This window comes from Poeciliopsis prolifica, unplaced genomic scaffold (genome assembly GCF_027474105.1).
Source record: "Poeciliopsis prolifica strain line A6 unplaced genomic scaffold, Auburn_PproV2 SCAFFOLD001, whole genome shotgun sequence".
Taxonomy (NCBI): domain Eukaryota; kingdom Metazoa; phylum Chordata; class Actinopteri; order Cyprinodontiformes; family Poeciliidae; genus Poeciliopsis; species Poeciliopsis prolifica.
The window spans coordinates 10,462,531-10,481,704 of NW_026562376.1; the positions used below are offsets into that span (position 1 = coordinate 10,462,531).

Here is a 19,174-nt window from a genome sequence, read left to right on the forward strand (position 1 = left end):
CACCATGTTTTACAGAGGATGTGGTGTGCCTTGGATCATGTGCCGTTCCCTTTCTTCTCCAAACTTTTTTCTTCCCATCATTCTGGTACAGGTTGATCTTTGTCTCATCTGTCCATAGAATACTTTTCCAGAACTGGGCTGGCTTCTTGAGGTGATTTTGGGCAAATTTAACTCTGGCCTGTCTATTTTTGGAATTGATGAATGGTTTGCATCTACATGTGAACCCTTTGTATTTGCTTTCATGGAGTCTTCTCTTTACTGTTGACTTAGAGACAGATACACCTACTTCTCTGAGAGTGTTCTGGACCTCAGTTGATGTTGTGAACGGGTTCTTCTTCACCAAAGAAAGTATGCGGTGATAATCCACCACCGTTGTCTTCCGTGGACGCCCAGGCCTTTTTGAGTTCCCAAGCTCACCAGTCAATTCCTTTTTCCTCAGAATGTACCCGACTGTTGATTTTGCTACTCCAAGCATGTCTGCTATCTCTCTGATGGATTTTTTTCCTTTTTTTCAGCCTCAGCATGTTCTGCTTCACGTCAATTGAGAGCTCCTTTGACCGCATGTTGTCTGGTCACAGCAACAGCTTCCAAATGCAAAACCACACACCTGGAAACAACCCCAGACCTTTTAACTACTTACTTGATTACAGGTTAACAAGGGAAAGGCCTTTTGAGTTACTTGCAGCCTTTAGAGTCCATTGTCCAATTACTTTTGGTCCCTTGAAAAAGAGGAGGCTCTGCTTTACAGAGCTATGATTCCTAAACCCTTTCTCCGATTTGGATGTGGAAACTCTCATATTGCAGCTGGGAGTGTGCACTTTCAGCCCATATTATATATAAATTGTATTTCTGAACATATTTTTGTCAACAGCTAAAATAACAAAACCTGTGTCACTGTCCAAATATTTCTGGCCCTAACTGTATTTGCCAAGTTGGAACAATTTAAACACAAAAGACAAAACTATTTCAGTCTAATAAATTTTAATTGTCACAATTGGGAATAAAAATTTATAGAGGGACCTCCGTCCACTAGCCTATTTGTTACTATTTACTTGTTACTATTCTTCCAGAGACATAAACAATAGAAAATAGAGGTATCCGCATCTGGTAATGAGCTTCCTTTACAAGGGTGCAAGGATAATATTTGAGGACTCTTACACCAAATCCTGACACCAGAAAAGAAAAATCATGAAAGAACATCAAAAACATCCGACATCAACCAAAACGTATTCAATCATTTACACTATGCAGCAACTATTAGTTTGAGGATATTTTTGAAGCTCAATGAGGAGGAGGCATAACTGTGTCTTCCAAAATTAAGTAATTGATTTTATTCTACAGCAGAACAAAAATCTGCTGTAGAAGTGCAAAAAACCAAAAATCAAAGACAAATTTATTATTCTCACACAGAGAAGTCATAATATGAAATGTCTATCTCAGTCAACTGTAGAGTCCTCCAAATCTGTGTTGTTCAGAATTTCTTCTACTGTGCCAGGAGTCTTGTCAGTTTTGCTTTCATTAGACATGCAGTTTGTATCTTGTTGTTTGTCATCATGTCCCCCTGCTGGAACAAAAGTAACAGTTTTGTTATGCAAATACGAGACTTTAAGTTGGGTAATTCAACTAATAAAAATAGATAATATATGCTCCATTGTGCAAAAGATAAGCAGAAACACTTGCATAAGAGATAAATCAAAGCAAATATTTTCTCAATCTTAAACAAGATATTCTATCTGACCTGCAATTGTTTCATCCTCCATCTTTTCAGTGAGAAAGATTCGTTGCATCGTCAACTTCTTAACAGTGTGGCACATGTATTTGAGGCCAGGGCCGCTGTGTGCTTGTCCTGCAGGTACAAAACAAATTTAAAAAAGCACCAATACATTGAGCATATCTGACTCACAGTAAAACTGTTAAACAAGAAAATCATTGGAGCTGATTCTCACCTTTTCTTGGTGCCTCTTCAAAAAGTATGCAAGTTCCCAATGCATCTAAGGCAAAAATGATAATATTCTGTGTGAATTTTATTTTATCTTATATTTTTAGAAGATAAAATATTTGACATTAGAAAAAAAATCACGCAACATTCTCTATTAAAATGGGTTTTTTTTAATGAAAATATGTAACACCTTAAGGTAATGGGTGCAGCATGTTGGTTTAAATTAAACAAGAATTAAAGAAGGACTTGTGATTTGTATCAAGAAATTGTTGTCAACTGAAATATTTTTTCAGTTAAAGATTGTCCAAAAGGAAATTAAGGCCACTTAAGAAATTAAGGAATCTATTTTTTTTTCTCAAAATACTGACCTTTGATTTATATTCTTTATTCTTTTCTTATACATCAAATTGTATTTTTTTATTTACAATATTAGCATCTAAGTTCCAAGCAAGAAAAATATAAACAGTCATGAGAACAAGATAGCACACCCTTGCTAAGTGTAAAGTTTTAGATATCAGGACAAAAGAAATATCCACCAGGTTATAAAATGACCTAAATTTTATACATATTTCACCATACAGTTTGTTGCATTGAAAGGCAACTAAGCCAAAAGGGAAGCCTGCTGTCATCTTTGGTTCTTTCATAATGGTTGACAAGAATATTAACAAGTGCTGTTGATCCGATACACTTGTTTAACAAATCAACAGCAAGTGCAATGCATTAACACGGGAAGCGTTATAACACTGTTTATAAAAATTGGATTCATAAGTGAAAGATATATGAGACAGTTATTGCTCTTTCTTGTAGTAGATAAATTAGCAAATTCATATGACAGTCAACGAGTTTGCAACAAATCCCAAGAGCTCCATCTCAAACTCTTTACCTCTTAGTGCAACTGGAACAGCACAGTGTGCTTTGAAGAGTTGAAGGAGAAAGCTTCATATTCCTCTGAAGAATATGATAGTCCAACCCTGACTATCCAAGCAGCATCTGAATAATCCACAAAATATATGGTACTAACTTCTTTTAATAGGTAGAAATATCTGGTAATAATGCAGAACTTCATGTTGGATGAAAAACCAAATGGAGAATTTCAGCAAAGACGTAAGACAAAGTGGGAGAAATTGCCTCCACAAGGACCTGATGAAGTCATAGAGAAAACAACTACTTCAAGTTACTGATTTGAAAGACAGGACAAGAAGAGGAAACATGGTTATTTTACACACACAGGTTTTACCAACTTGGCTCCACCTTGGTATAAGACACTAAAGAGAGCAACTGTAGTGTGTTTTATGTACTACGTTAATTTTAAATAATGTTAGAACCTGGACCAGATTAATTCTATTATGTCCTGATATGTAAATCAAAATAGGGGCACTTCCTTTTATATTGATTAAACATTAGATTGAGAATAATGGATTAAAAACACTGAAAAGACGTCCTGTGAGTGGTGTTAGGTCTGAAAATATTTCCAGGAAAAGAACAAATCAAAATTTGGTCTTACCTTCATATTCGCCTGCAAACACATATTGTCCAACTTGCATCATTGGCCTTTCACTATCTATATCCTTTGTCACATATATATATATATAAAAGAGAAAGATCAAACAGCTGCACAGTGATCCAAAGTTGGTCGAAATTAAAATTTATGTTCATAATCCACACAATAAATAACCAAAAACTCACCAGTATCTTACATGTGGTCCGACACTTGGACAGAAAGTCATTGTTGATTATTCCAGAGAGCTCCACCACGACCAGCTGCTCCTGAAGGCAACACAAAATCAGTGAATGATGCTGGAATGTTCAAACTTTTAGTTAACAATAACTGCATCTTTTAAAAATCCCACATGTAGAATGAAACCAAGGAGACATGCAGTTTGGGGATCAAGCACTAAAACCACACTCGAGTCTGATCTGCAGCTTCAGGTTTGGCATCTACCAAATAGTTATTTCACATATTTTAACTGTCTTTGATTGTGTTTAGTTCAAAGTCTAAAATACTGATCTGAAACATTTAAACTCTTTGCATTTTCTGTAAAACAGTGCATGACTTGGAAAAACATTTTTGAATTTGTGAAAACAGAAAATAGGGCACCTTCAGCCCCTTGCATTAAATATTTGACAGAATATGAAATGCGTTTAGAACAATTCAGTTCACGCGCAAGCATCTCAAATAGTTAACATTTTTAGCGGATTAAGTTTTAAATAGTGAAATTGTAAATGAAGATGGAATACCAACTTCGGCATCGTGTTGTAAAAAAAACATGCTAAGAAACATTATTTGTTTGGCTACAACAGACAGCAGAATACTTCTTATGTTGAAACGACATCATTTTGAATATCATCATCTAAATACCATCAATAACATAAATAAATAATTCTACAAATCTGACAAACTCAACAATTTCCTGTGGCTAACTGGTTAGCTATGTCAGGCTAACAGTGTGGCTATTGTCTAAACCAGGCACGCGAGCACCATCATTGTTTTTACTACCTCTTCTTCCCATTCATCTTCCATCTCCAAACACCGAAAAATGAGCAATAGTGCCACAGATTACAGTCCAAACGCCTTATTTATTATTCACAACCACTATCTTAATTTTGTCGTATGTACGGTGGCCGAGAGAGGACTCTAGACTGGCTCCTGTCAGTTCCGCTTTAACTCACGAGAGGGCACTGTTGCTTAGTTTTTTAGGAATACCTGATAACAGCCAAATATATTAAAAATCTATGTACAGTGCCTTGCAGAAGTGTTCTTCTCACATTTTTTTTTTTAGATTACAGCAAAAAATATTAATACAAATCATTGGAATTTTATGTGATAGACATAAAATTATATCACATAAAATACTGCACAATTGTGAATTGAGGGAAAAATTATGTATTTTATGTAAAATGTTTTCTATCTATCTATCTATCTATCTATCTATCTATCTATCTATCTATCTATCTATCTATCTATCTATCTATCTATCTGTCTATCTATCTATCTGTCTGTCTGTCTGTCTGTCTGTCTGTCTGTCTGTCTGTCTGTCTGTCTGTCTGTCTGTCTGTCTGTCTGTCTGTCTGTCTGTCTGTCTGTCTGTCTGTCTGTCTGTCTGTCTCTTAAAAATTTGATTCCTCTTTCTCTAAATATTGGCTAGCTGTAGGCACTCTGGTGTACGCCCAACATTATTATTATTATAAATGCCTTACTGCAGTAAGCCACAGCCACGGTGATGAGATGATATGAGATGATATGAAATAAGACGATACTCCTTATTGATCCCCAAGGGGAAATTCATCTGTCCAAGGCAGGGACTACAAAAAATAAAACGAATAACATGTCAAACATATTTGAAAATAAACAAATGACTCATGATAACAATAAAGGGGAAACAGTCACACAGACAAAAGGGGGTCTGATCAAATCAAATCAGAAACAGAGTTCAAAGAGGGATAATTGTCCTTGTGAGCAGATACAAGCCAATACCTGTAGAAATATATTAACGAAATATGTTTTTCAAAAATGATTTTCTGAATATAAACAAAAGTGCTACAAGTAATAATTTGAAAAGAAATACACACAGTCCCAATTTGAACATCGAACAAATATTGGCTGGATAATATCATTCCAGTCCAATCAAAATATTTTCAAAAGTTTATTTTTGGTCCTTCATCTGATGGAAAACCAGTTGATAATAACAAGCCTGTTCAGAAACAACTTTATTAGGGGAAAGATGAAAGAAATAACCAGTTAGCCGAGCTATCGTGAGGCCTTCTGATGTTTCTTTAACATTTGAAGCATTCAAAAAAAACTAAATTTTCAAACATTAAAATGAATTGTCAAACAAGACTGATATATTGATAGGTCAAACTGCAGTGGACCTGTTTTTGACAGCCTATGACAAAGTCAGCATATCACCAGGTGCTGACGCTGAGGTTTAACAGGAGAGCCTTCCTGCTGCTGCTATACATCGGCATGTTCTTCTTCTGAAATTATCTGAAACCAACTCTGGATTTATTACCCAAATGGGAGAACTTCAACATATTGTTCTTTTCCTGAGTTTTCTAATATTTTGTCACATTACAACAATCTTCATTGTATATTGTTGTTATTATTTTACTGTGATAGATCAACAGTGCATAACAGTCAAGCGAAAGAGAAATGAAAATCTCCCCACATATTCACTTAAGTAAATAGACAGGAACAAGCAAACTTGTCTTCAGTTTGATTCCAGATATTTAGAAGACATGAGGAACAAGCTCCTGTAACCAGGTTCGATAAAAAAAAAATTACCTTAAGACCAAAACAAAATGCTGGGAGCGCAAAACTAACTCTGTATTTCACGCTGAACACAACAGAAGTTGAAACTTAGATAAGCATCCCCACATCATAGCGTGAGGATGCTTATCCTTAGCATGGACAGGAAAGTTGAATAGAGTTAATGAAATATAGAAGCAGTCAAATACAGGACATCCAAAACAGAACAAATTGTTGTTCATACATGTGTATTATGTATGCTCAGTCGGCTTAAACGAAGCCGACTGAGCTTAGAATATGCCTGTGTTCCTACCGGGTGCAAAGCCGGTAGGAACACACCCCAAAAGACTTGCAGCTTTAATTGAAGTAATAATTAGTTCTCCAAAATAATCTGTCAATCAGCTAATGCAGCTATAATCTGACAAAATATGAAATATCAACAAATTTCCAAGACACTATATTTAAAAGCCAGCGCAATAAAAAGTAACACTCCATGTAACACTTTTATGAAACAAAAAATATAAAGCACAATATGACGGCACTTTATATAATATTCTATGTAACTAAAACATAAACGATTGGTTCTCTGCAGCGGCTACCCAGGTGCCGTAAGCCTCAGCAAGCGTTTGCTTTTGCGGCCTCTAAATACCTGTGCGGATGAAGCGCAGGTTGATGCAGGCAGTGCATCGCCTTCAAAGAGAAACGGGAAGAGAAAAAAAATACCATTTAAAATCAGAATCAGGGAAACCAAATTAAATTGGGTGCAAATCCCCCATGTGCATGCTCCCTCCCCATTTCTGCCCTATCATCTATCTCTGGACCATGGAGGGGTTGTCATGTCGACCAGCCCACAAGTTACTATGACAACGGCTCGGGGGGGAAGCTCTTGCTAGTGAGGTTATTGCCTCCTTGGGGAAGCAAGAAGGACAGGTGGAATGTGAGCTCAGACAAAAGGACCTACAGACACCGAAGAGCCGCTGAATGAAGGGAGAGGTCAGGCTGGAGGATGTTAACTGTGAGTTTGGGTGTTAACAATTAGAACAATGCGGAACACGACTCGGCGTGCAAGTCTGCAGTCGTACAAAAGTTCCTCCCTGCTGGACACAGCTTGTGCCTCTTACTGTACATGATGTATTACACTTCCAGTTTGGTGTCACACCCCGGGGCAGTTAGGGAGTGGGGGGGTTGGAGCAAGGGCGGGAGTGACATTAAGGACCCTCCAAGGTGTCAGATGGGTCCCCAGTTTCCCCCACTTTTTGTCATATAAATGTCATAAAGACAAGTTTGGAGTTGGAAAGCTTTTCGGCTCTGCCTGGGGGGTATCACAGTGGTTAATTGCCCCATTAGCACTGACAGGGTAAATTGGCGGAAGGGGTAACTATATATTACAGTGAAAACAACAAACCCCTGGCACACACCTGAGGGCATGGCAACACCGTGCCTGTTACAGCACAATCTGCTTGTGTGAACAATATGTATGCGAATGCAGCATATTCACAAACCTTAAACGTCTTCAAATTCTGTCACATTACAACAGAAACCTCAGTGTATTTCAATGGGAAGTTTATTTGACAGACCAACAAAAAGTAGTGCATAGTTGTGAAATGGTAGAAAAAAAAGAAATTATTCTAAAATTGCCTTGCAATAAAACTTTGAAAAACAAAAGTTGTGTGCCCTTGTATTCAATCTCTCTGAGTCAATACTTTGTTGAATCAACTTTTTCTGAGATTTTGAAAGTTGGGAACATGCATCTACCAACTTTGCATGTCTAAAAATAAATATTTAGCATATTTTTTGAAAACATCTCAATTTCAGGAAGAAGTAATGGGGAATGTCTGTGAACAGTAGCTATTTCTATAGATTCTCAATTCCAGTTAGGTCTGGTCTTTACTGAACTATTATTCTAAGCTGTTCCTTTGGAGCTAAAGCTGTAGGTTCAGAGTAGTTGCTGGAGGGGGAGAATTTTCTCCAACTGTTTTTTTTTTCATTTATACCTACCCATAAATTTCGACTAACTTCCTTGCCTTTTGGCAAAAAACAACAAAAAAAGATTTCCCACAGCATCATGCTGCCACATCATGATTTACTTCAGGGCTTTCACTGTGGAGTATCAGAGTAAGATTTACATTTGTAAAAAATATATGAAAACAATGTATTTTTTTCTTTTAGTCCATCTGGTTGCACTTAGGTGTATTGATTATAACAAAAAATTTTAATGAAATATGAAATTTGTTGGAATGAGACCAAAGTGAGAAAAGCTCCAGGGATACTTTTGCAAGGTGCAATAATAGCTATAATAGTTTTAATTTAAGTAAAATAGCACAACAACGTGTTTGTATTGAAACCTGATCTTTGTGTGTCTTGAATTTACAAACTCTGTAAATGTGAACCAATAAGAAAAGATCTGTGAAAAGTGCATCAAATGCATAAACTCCTTCATATACCTATGGGTAAGAACCACGTCTGCCACATATTCCGCACTTTAAATACGTCCAACTGCGTTTTGGCATTAAAAAAAGGGCTAAGAAACATGATTGTTTGCAGAATGATGTAATATGTTTTGGTGAAATTCTAATGAACCAACTGCTTAAAGCCAAATCTTTTACAAACAAAAATATCACAGCCTACAAAGCCAAGTACATGGAATAAGCTTCTATACATCTGGGTTTCTTTAAGGATTTATTTATTTATTCATTTTGTAGTTTTATTACTTTATTTTTCAATTAAAATTGATAAAATGCCATATCCTCATTACACGTGACTGAAGCGCACAGCCAGCATAAGGAGCACCATTCACTGTCGTGGTCTTCTGTCCCGAAAAATGACAAATTGTCTCCGATTTAACGGCAGCCATAACAAGAGAAAAATCCATGTATGCCTAAAGACAACAGTGCAGGCAGTGATTTATGGTTTTGATAACCTGCAGTCTTTGATAGAGGCCTCCGCCAGATCATCACTTCAAACATAGTCGAATCCTGAAATATTTATATGATGTCTCACAGACGCGCAAGACAAATCATTTGGCGCTAAATTAATTGGGGAGAAAAGGAAAAGCTGAGTTTTTACACAATTACAGTTGAACATTTAAGTCACGACTAAAATATGCAAACATATTTATATATTAGACTATTTCCTTGTCTAATATAGCCTATGACCTTGCATTGCTGTATGTTTTACTATTAACCTTATGTGAATACCTCATGCTGATACCAAATATTACACGTTGTGTTTCCTCATAGGTCATTTTGCCTAATCTCTTTTACGTTATTTTTTCTAAATAACAAGAACTTTAGGAATAAAGAAAGATAAAGTAAAAAATGAAAAAGAAAGAAAGAGACAAAGCATACGGTCTGATCTATTTAAAAAAATGCAGTTTGTGCCACTGAAATATATGGACGATCGACAGATTGCACATCCAGCGTGAAATTCACAATAGCATTATCATAACAATGAAGCTGAGCAGCGAGGACCGGCGATCGGAGAAGAGGGGCGAAAAAGACGCCTAAAGGTCTTGTTTGAGGACAAACGTTGGAATGGACACCCACTTTTTACGTTTAATGATTTTATTTTCAGGCACATGGAACTTAGATCAGAAATGTAGGCTGTAAAAAATGTAAAAAAAAAAAGAGAGAGAGAAACAGCAACTCGTATAAGACACGTTTTAGACAATCGCTGTCTTCTTTTGATTATCTTTTTTTTATATAAATGGTTAATTTTGGGGAAAAAAAATCATGTTTTTTAAGAAAACACTTTGAAAATGTAGCTATGGCACAGTTAGAAAATAATTAGGTTTATTATATGTCCATAATCATGGGCCTTCCCTTGAATGTTGCGTCGTATCTGGAGTGTAAGTGTCAATATGACATCCTAAAAAAAAAAAACATCCTACGGGGCTTGAGATCGTTTTTGTAACATTTTGTTGCAGGTCGGATTTGTGGTTTTGAAGAATGTTTTTTTCTCCACATTGTAAATTCTATTGTCTTATCGTGTTCTATTTTCGTTTTTTTTTTTGTCAGAGATCAAGATTTTTTTCCCCACAAAAATATATAAAATATTCAACATTTCATGTTCGTGTCATTCAAGGAATAAAGCTGAATTTTAATCCACAGGTTAAAAATAAATAAATAAGTAAAAGTCATAATTTAAGCTGCAAAATCTAATACTTTCCATATTTTTTCGTCTTTCCAGGCAGTCTGGAGTGGCTCTCCGCCTCTCTCTCTCTCTCTCTCTCTCTCTCTCTCTCTCTCTCTCTCTCTCTCTCTCTCGCGGAATCCTATTGATCCAAACGGGCTAATTAGCGGTGTCTGCGCAATTACGCACATGCGCACTGCGCATAATCTCAGCCATTTTTTGAAGGAAACTAATTAGCAGGAATAAAGAGCCAAGTGTTTTTTCCTCCCCTCAGTGATCAGAACTCATTCTACCTCTGGAGCTCGCACAAACCCCTCCGTCCCCATCTCTTCTGTTTACTACAACCTCTGTATGTAGCTTTAATTACACTGTTGTTTGGAAACAACTTGGACCCCGCTGCTCCCTCTCTCTCTCTCTTCCCCACCTTTTCTTTTTTTTCCCCCCCTCCAGATTTTTCTCTTCTTGGCTCCGTTAAAACACAGCAAAGGATCATTCATAAGGAATGAACGGAGACTCCATGAGATTGCTTTCTGGACTACTACATATTCAGCGCGCGGAGCTTTGTGCCGGAGTAGCTGCAGAAATGTAAGTGTTGTCGCTTGTTTACGATGTTCCGGGGAAGCTGAGGGAAGCGAGCCGGCGGCCCGAGTGGGGGAACGAGAAGGAAGGGAGGCGTTCGGTCAAAGCAGCCAGTTCAATTCTCGCGGATCAAAGGTTTTAGTTGTTGTGTTCGCAAATCAAATCACCTGTTACCGGCCACTGGACGCGACCAGTCTCGATTCAGTTTGAACCACCGCGGTGGAGGAACACAGCGTAAACAAAAGCAGAAGTAAAAGACTCGGATAGTCGGTCCGTGAACTACTCATGCTGCCTGTCCCGGGTTTTCTTCTACCAGGCTCCCCTTTTGCAACCCAAGGTTCCGGGAGGGGAAGAAACACAAAAAGAAAAATCAGAATACATTTTAGTAGTTTACCTTGAGGCTGGTGTTTGAATGTGATCCACCGGGTCTTTACAAAAGTAATCATCCAGCAGCTTTGACTCCATGTCCTTTAATTATATATAAAAAAGGAAAATAAAGTAAATCCACACAACTCTTCTGTCTGGTTCTGATCGCCCCTCATACCTCTGCCTCTCCTTTCTGTGTTGCACGCTAACACACACACACGCACGCACGCACACGCACACACACTCTCTCTCCCCCCCTATCCCCCCACACACACACACACACACACACACACACACACACACACACACACACACCATCTAGGGAACCTAGGCATTTTATTTTTTGTTGCATGTTTTGGCATCATTGTTGGACTATTAAGCAATAACTAACTTGCAATAGGCATTACTATTTGAAGGCTGATATAAAACAACCTTAATGGGGTTGTAATAAGCTCATGCATGTTTAATTTCAGGTGAGTGTACTTAATTGACATAATCAGAATCAGAAGCACAAAAGGATGAGTACTCATTAACACACACCATCACAGAGTCACACACATACACCCATTGCTAAATGATGGTTTCCCGCACTTGTGATCAATACAGAGCCAGGAATGCTTGTATAAATAGTTACATTGCCGATAGACCCCGGGTTATTGATTGCAGTGTAAATGAAAATCTTTATCAGATTAGAGGCTGTTCTCAGCTGCTGGCAGGCCCAGCTCGGCCCCCTCGGTGATCACTGGGCAGGACAGTGGACAGCTGCAGTGGGCAAGGGTCTGTGGCCTGTGACATAAACACAGTGCATTAAAGCACTATCAGGGTACCGATATGAGCCATATATCTTGGAGCTGCAGAAAGAAATGAGGGGGTGGGGGCTGGACACAGAAGAGAGGACTGGGGGTGCTTAAGAAGGAAGATGAGGGGGATGGTTGGTTGAAGGAGAAGGTGAAAGGGTAGATGAAGGTCTCACCTTGATTAAAAAAAGGTCAGTGATGAGATTGTAAGACACAGATAGACTAACAGAGATGGATCTGTGTCAAATGGCATTTCAGTTGTCAGTCAGGAACCTAAGAGGGAGGAGGCCTCATCTATTTGTAGGGCATCTATGAAGTAAAAAACAAAAATATATCTAGATAAATTGTTTTAATGACATCCGAAAACTTATTTAACATTATGTATTCATAAAATGTCATTCATGTTGTACTTATTAACTGGCAGGGAAGCTGTTTTACATTATGTTGTTTTACCTTTCTTATGAGATGTTCTATTATGAATCGCAAATATATAAACTGGGTGAAAATGAATAATTTTCCTCTTGAAGTCCAGGACATCATATTTATATACATGAGTATATATTTTGAAAAAAAACCCCGCTTTTATATAAATATATATAATACATAAAAAAACTTTAAAAAAAATTCATTAAATTGCTTCTATTTTATTTAGACAAGTAGAAAACCTGGTCAATTTTAGCAAAAGCAAGCCTATTGGAAAGAAATGTGTATAGAGTTAACTAATTAATTCTAAGATTCTGTTGTCTTACAATACATATTCATTGATGCACTCTAAAGATTCTAAGCCATTATATTAATAGTGGCTTTAAAAACTGTCTATCTTCTGGGTGGCAATTCCATGGAAGCCCTCTAGCTCTGAAGCATACTGTTCTTTATTTAATCCTATCCTCTGAGGAATATTATAGACCTCCTCTGTAGCCTTTACCCGCATTCCTCTACCCAGTTTAGCACTCATGCTATTGATTTTCCCATTAAGGGCTAACACTAACCCCTGGGTAACCAGCCTTTGGATTGCGCACTGTGAATGTTGTATTGAACAGATGCTATCCAAGGAATCTAATCAATGACTTCACAGTTATGCAATTTTATTTAGATGACTCGTGTGTTCTCTTTTTCCAATCTTTCTGTCTATCTCCTATCTATCCAAAATACACAGGTGGTCTGGTAATGTGCGGCAGCTGTAGCCTTTGGTATGGACACCGGTGAGGGAGGAGGAGGGGATGGAGGGGGGGGAGAAGAGAGAGATGCTGACCTCAGTCCCCAGGCTATATCTCTTCCTCTCCTGACCCTGGCAGTCATTCCTGAGCAGGGGTCATCCTCTCATACCTCAGCTAGGGCCCCTGCCAAAGAATCCCTGACCCCGCCTCAACAGGGGAAGAAGGGCACAGAGGGGTCCAAAGCTGGAGAGGGAGGTGAGCAGAAAGAAGAATGCCGACATCTTCCGGAGAAAGGAGTGCATCAAAAGCATGCGTTTAAAGAAGACTTTGGGGATGGATATTCATCAGGGCACAGGAAAGAAGAAGAGAAGGTACATGAAGTTGTGGTAGAGGCGTCACATACACGGGACCTCCCAACAGCACTCAGCAGCAGAGGCATGGAGGAGGGGAAGGAAAAGGAGGAGGCCATTTCAAACCAAAGTCAAACCAAATCCAAATGTTCTTTATTACCTCAACAGAGCCAGTACAGCTCTTCTTCCAGCACTGCAAAGGCCAGTGGCACACTCGACAGCAAAACAGCCGCCTCTCCAAAGTCCTCCCATAGTCCCTCCTCTTGTCCAAAGCCCTTCCATTTTTCTTCAGTCTCTCCAAAGCACTTCAGTTGTCCATCATCCTCTTCTGCCCTGCTGAGCGAGAAAGAGGTAAAAGACATTAAGGGAGATCAGGGCTGGATTTCTGGGTTTCCACAGAGCTTTAGATCCCAGCAGTCTTCTATGGCTTTTCCACTGGCAGGTACAGATCCTGTTGGTGCACCCGCAGAGGATGATGTGCTGGCAGGGGTTCCTCACTCTTCCATTTCTAATAGAAATGGTGCCAAAGCTCCAGAACCAAACGACGGTCAGTTAGACGCAGGGGTGGATGATGAAAAAGACAAAGAAGAACAAAAAGAAGGTGTCCCTAAAAACCTCAACCAAGACATTTCTAATAACTCCCTGACCAGTCACATGACAATAATGCACTCACGCAATTCTTGCAAAACTCTCAAATGCCCAAAGTGTAACTGGCACTACAAGTCTCAGCATACACTACAAGTTCACATGAAGGAGAAACATCCAGAGACAGGAGGCCAGTGTGTGTGTGGCACCTCTGGGGGAAAGTGTGTCTGTGGTGGCGGAACACAAGGTCTGTGTGGGTACTGCACTTCGGGAAAACCCCATCCTCGTTTGGCCCGAGGTGAAACATATGCCTGCGGCTACAAGCCCTACCGCTGTGAGGTCTGTGACTATGCTACTTCGTCGAAGGGGAACCTTAGCATTCACATGCAATCTGATAAACATCTAAATAATGTTCAAAATGGGGGACATGCAAATAGTCAAATGCAAAGCACTCTCAGTACCAACAACAGCAACTCATCCAGTGGTCACCCAGTAGATGAGCAACCTTACAGCAAGCTCTCACTTGCTATTCCAACACCCACGGCGCAGCCTGCTAAAATCCCATCACCTGCTCACTCCCACTCTCATGGTAAACGGTGGCGATGTGATGTATGCGACTATGAAACCAGCATTGCTCGCAACCTCCGCATACACACCACTAGTGAGAAACACACGCACAACATGCTGCGGCTCCAGAGAGGGTACTACCTGTCTCACTGCAGGGGTTTGGCCCCACATCTCAAAAACCTACAAAACACAGGTGAGGAATATGTTGCTTAATATATCCTAACATAACATACTTTAAACATGAGATTCTATAAAGTGCGGTAATGGTTTTACTTCCTTTTAGGTGCTGAGCTTACCTTGAACATGCGACTGACTGGTCAGCAAGTTCCAGAACAACCAGTCACACTTGGGTCTACGCTCACTCCGTCCCCCTCTCCCTCCCCATCTCCTCCCCCAGCCCCGTCTATGTCTCCTACTGCACCCCTCTCCCAGGGCGTGTTCCAATGCCTTGTCTGCTTGTGCTTTTCTTCCGACAGCTTAGAGTCTGTAGAGAAACACCTGAATGCTCCCCGCTCTTTGCCTCAGTCTGAGTGGTGCTCCCTTGTTGCAGGTGGTTGCCACTGCAGACTGTGTGGCTATACCACCCCTTTGAGGGCCAACTTCTCCTTACACTGCCAGACTGACAGACATCGCACCCGGTACCAGCTTGCTGCTCACCTCCAGGAGGGCGGAGACAGAGGTCAGGAGGGCGCCTCCCTCATTGCTAAGGGCAACCCCATCCAGCTACGGTGCAACCTATGTGACTTCGTAACAAGCAGTCTGGAGAAGCTACAGGGACATTCTCTCACTTCACAACACGGAGCGAGCTTTCGAGTGTACAAAGTAAGGCACAGAAACACATTTGATTGTATTCCTACCAAAATCCTTTATTTAAATAAATTAGCATGTTGTTTTCTGATAGTAATAATCATAATAAAAAATCCATGTTTTCTTTCAATCTCAATTTTAGTTCCTGCAGCAGTATGATGGTGAGGTTGATGGAGGTTCATGGCTGTTCCATTGTCTTCTATGCAACCACTCCTCCTCTTCTAAACTTCAAGTACTTAAACACAGTCAAATGTCAGCCCATCAACAAAGAGAAGGGCTACTTCAGCTGCAGCCAATGGGTGGGGAAGAGCTGGCAGCCATTTTTACCATCAGAAAATGCCACCGTGGCATCACAGGTGAGACTATGAGTTGTGTGGGTAGTCATGCTGAGATACTCACTTTAACTTTCAATAAAAACCTAATTATATCATAGTAGAGTTGCAAAAGGCTGGTAAATTCAAGGCAAATTTCCATCAGAAGTTAAAACAACATTAGGTAACTTAAAAAAAAAAAAAAAACGTTTTTATTTTATTTACAGCATGAGGGCAGGTGGTCTGTCAAGTTCCTCTTCCTTTCCCTTTCGGAAGTATACGTCTAAAGGTTGTTGGAGAATTATAGGTAACTTGAATAACAATTACAGGAAATAGGAATAAACATTTAAATACACACAGAAACTGGAAATTACAGCTTACAGTTCCCACCTTACTTATCAAATAACCATCTACTTTATTAATACATTGTCATGTGGCATTTGCAGGTTAATTGTGATACTTTCAAGGTACACATCTGTATTATATGTCAATATATGGATAATATATATACTGTACGACACATTTACATGACATATGTAATTCAATTACTTCACTCTATGATTGAAAATGAATACTTTTGAGTCCAAATAAGTTGCCTCAGTTGCATTAAGCAAGGTGTGTGTAAATAGAATAGAATTAGAATAGAATTCAACTTTATTGTCATTGCACTGTCACAAGTACAAAGCAACGGAATGTAGTTTGCATCTATCCAGAAGTGCTATACAGGATATAAATATTTATAAACAGGTGTATACAGATATGGCGTATAAACAGAGAATAATAGTGACATGCTAAAAAATAAAATGTTTTGTATAATTATAAATATTAATATAACAGATATTCCCAAGTGTTCTTGCATAAAATCCAGATGTTGTAATACAGATCAGATCAATTTGGTAGTAGTTTTTAAAGTAAACAGCCAGATAGTGCAGAGTATTCTACCTACTTTCCATTTCTCTGTGGAGAAAGTGTGTGAGTCTAAAAGGCTGATATTACTGATATTAATTATATATTAGTTGGGCTCCGGTAAAATCCGAAGTTCTACATAGATGTTGCTTTAAGTTTGTCAACTGTGGCCTTAAAACAGTGATACTTTAACCCCTAAATCAGCATGATGATCCACTAAATAACATGAAAGTCTTTTTGAGGTGACACTTGGGGGTTAATAAGCTTGTTGGGTAGCATTTCTTTAGCTTCCTTGCCACTGTATTTTTAGCTAAAAAATATTTTCAAAAGAAGAAAATTAGTTTTCTTGTAAGCAATGAAAAAGTGGAGTATCCCTCTTTCAGCAAGCTGATCTGCAGTCCTCCAGTCCCTCCAGGTTTTTTTTTTTTTTTTGATGACTTCTAATCGAAAGCCCTCATATCCAGAGAAATTGGGTTTGAAATCCTAGTTTTTTTTAATTATTATTATAATTTTGGTATATCTTGATACTGGTAACCTGCTCATGACTATTTTAGGGTGTCTTTGATTTAATGCTCTGAACCATTGCTGACTCCAGAGGATAAACAGAGGATTGAGATGAAAACAGTGAGAAAATGAGCAATGGCTGTTGCTGGGATATTGATCAAACAAAGCGATTAGTCAATACACATCCTTGTTATATCCCCAATCACCCCTGACAACAGCTAACTAGCACCTGCTAATCAATGGACTAAAACAGATCAGCTGGAAAAAGACTGTGGGAGGCGGAGATTAGTCGTTACTCTACAGACTGCTTAAGATGAAATGCTGTATTTATATTGTCTGGAGTGTGTGGACTGCGTAACCCCTGAAATAAGTAGTTCAACGCTTCATTTGTAAAATGAATCTATCCTTTGATTTGATTCGCTGCAAATTAAGACTCATTGAGACGAGATTGTGTGTTGCCAGTCCATTTTAGGTCTACTCCACCTCTGAGAGAATCTAATGCAGAATCAATGTGTGATCAATAGAGTTTGCAGCCAAGCAAGAGGAATGAAGTGTGGTTCAAATACATTGGTCTTTTTGAAAGGTGCTGCCAGGAGAATAATATACATGCAATTAGCCTGTTTATTATAGAATATTACATAAGGCAGTATGTTTGCATATCATAATTACTTGTCCTGTCCTAGGAGAGCTTATTGAGGACATGGAGAGTTTCAGTGAGACCAGCACTGATCCCTTGGACACAACCAAAGACACAAGTAATTTAGAGGCAAAGATTTCTGAGGAAGCAGGTATTGCTGCTCTTACAAATTCTTCAAAGCTTTCACGCATAGCTCAACTTATAGAACAATTGTATAGTTCACAGCAAATTTAAGCCATTTTAAATGTGTATACTTTTACTTGAAGCAAAAACAAAAGAAGAACAAGACAGAAGAGATCCAATGCCTCCAGCAAAGCGGTCGTCCCCTGTATATGAAGAAATGGAAACCTCCATCCCAAGCAAACGCCCCAGAATACACCAGCAAAACGAGAACCAGCAGGTAAGCAGCTGAAATAGAGTTTAATAATTTGAAAGTGCTCATGCAAATAAACATAGCATGAAATAAAGAATGCAATAAATGCAGTGGTACATTATAACACTTCATGGACACTTAACATGATGCCTTTTTTGTTATTAATTCTGATAAAATAGACACATTTTTGCGCCTGTTCAATTTTCTTATTTTTCTCTTTCAGACTGTCCAATGCCCATTGTGCCAGGTTAGACTCCCTTGCTCACACCTTCGACCTCATCTAACACACGTACACAGTGTGGCGCAAGACTGCGTAGACAAGCTGATCAGTACGGTAAGCGTGTGCAACTGTGTATGTGTTTTGCTTTCATTCATCAGGAAGTAAAATAAAACGAGAAGCTGAAGCAATGGGGGATGGTGGGGGACGATTGAAATGAAGGGAGACAATTCCATTAAGAAGGCACCAGAGAGAAAGGCAGGCGCTTTTTTTAATGCATGTTTAAGTAGCTCCTCGCTATCATCTTTGATGCAGCCGCGTGTTCTCTGTGGATGTGTGTGTGTGCATCTTGCAGAGTGGAAAGAGAGTAGGTTTGAGTGAGTGAGTGTAGGAAAAGCCAGTCTTTCTATAATGCATGTTTAAGTAGCCCTCTATTACCAGAAGTGCAGTCAAGCTAAAAAAGGGCCCCCGTGCTTTTTACTGTGTCTCTCCAACTAACAATGACCGGTCATCTATCCACATCACCATCCTCCATCTTCCTGGCCTGTATGCTAAGTGGCCTTTGTCTCTTGCTCTCTTCCCTCCTCTTCATGACTGCTTTTTTCACCCTTTCTCCCCTCTGCTGTCCCCCCCACCCAGATTCACAAATCACTCTTTTTCTGCAATTTTTGTCCTGCCCCTTTCCTGCTGTCTCTCCCAAGC

The 19,174-nt window shown here is 39.1% G+C and overlaps 2 protein-coding genes across 8 annotated transcripts in view; one reads left to right on the forward strand and one right to left on the reverse strand.

The window, feature by feature from the left end:
- Window positions 1-921: 921 nt before the first annotated feature.
- gtf3c6 (general transcription factor IIIC, polypeptide 6, alpha) lies at window positions 922-4,583 on the reverse strand. Of its 2 annotated transcripts, none has more exons than XM_055035620.1 (6): window positions 4,437-4,583; window positions 3,626-3,706; window positions 3,444-3,507; window positions 1,947-1,991; window positions 1,739-1,846; window positions 922-1,561 (listed from the first exon to the last, which is right to left on the reverse strand). In XM_055035620.1, the coding sequence occupies exons 1-6, from the start codon at window positions 4,458-4,460 to the stop codon at window positions 1,437-1,439; spliced, it is 447 nt and encodes a 148-aa protein (XP_054891595.1). In that variant the 5' UTR covers window positions 4,461-4,583; the 3' UTR covers window positions 922-1,436. The 2 variants fall into 2 exon arrangements, with proteins under 2 accessions (XP_054891595.1, XP_054891543.1); XM_055035568.1 differs by having other exon boundaries at window positions 922-1,564.
- The window catches only part of LOC129363185 (zinc finger homeobox protein 3-like), a 32,546-nt gene continuing 17,170 nt past the window's right edge, over window positions 3,799-19,174 (forward strand). For 3 of the 6 annotated variants that reach the window (XR_008606317.1, XR_008606312.1, XR_008606316.1), the window contains exons 1-8: window positions 3,812-3,868; window positions 10,374-10,901; window positions 13,215-14,910; window positions 15,001-15,539; window positions 15,667-15,880; window positions 17,929-18,033; window positions 18,149-18,282; window positions 18,479-18,589. Coding sequence is in view for 3 of the 6 variants with exons in the window: in XM_055035308.1 (XP_054891283.1) it covers window positions 13,251-14,910; window positions 15,001-15,539; window positions 15,667-15,880; window positions 17,929-18,033; window positions 18,149-18,282; window positions 18,479-18,589 (2,763 nt within the window). In the remaining 3 variants the exon portion in view is untranslated. Of the gene's footprint in view, window positions 3,869-10,373; window positions 10,902-13,214; window positions 14,911-15,000; window positions 15,540-15,666; window positions 15,881-17,928; window positions 18,034-18,148; window positions 18,283-18,478; window positions 18,590-19,174 lie in introns of all 6 variants that reach the window. The other 3 variants (XM_055035152.1, XM_055035233.1, XM_055035308.1) reach the window with 3 other exon arrangements.

Coding starts and splice junctions, on each gene's coding strand:
- gtf3c6 (XM_055035568.1), bottom strand. CDS start 4,460: ATGGAAGATGAATGGGAAGAAGAG. Junction 1,992..3,443: donor GTTTGCAGGCGAATATGAAG/GTAAGACCAAAT, acceptor TTTTTGCCTTAG/ATGCATTGGGAACTTGCATA. Junction 1,565..1,738: donor GGAGGATGAAACAATTGCAG/GTCAGATAGAAT, acceptor CTTTTGTTCCAG/CAGGGGGACATGATGACAAA.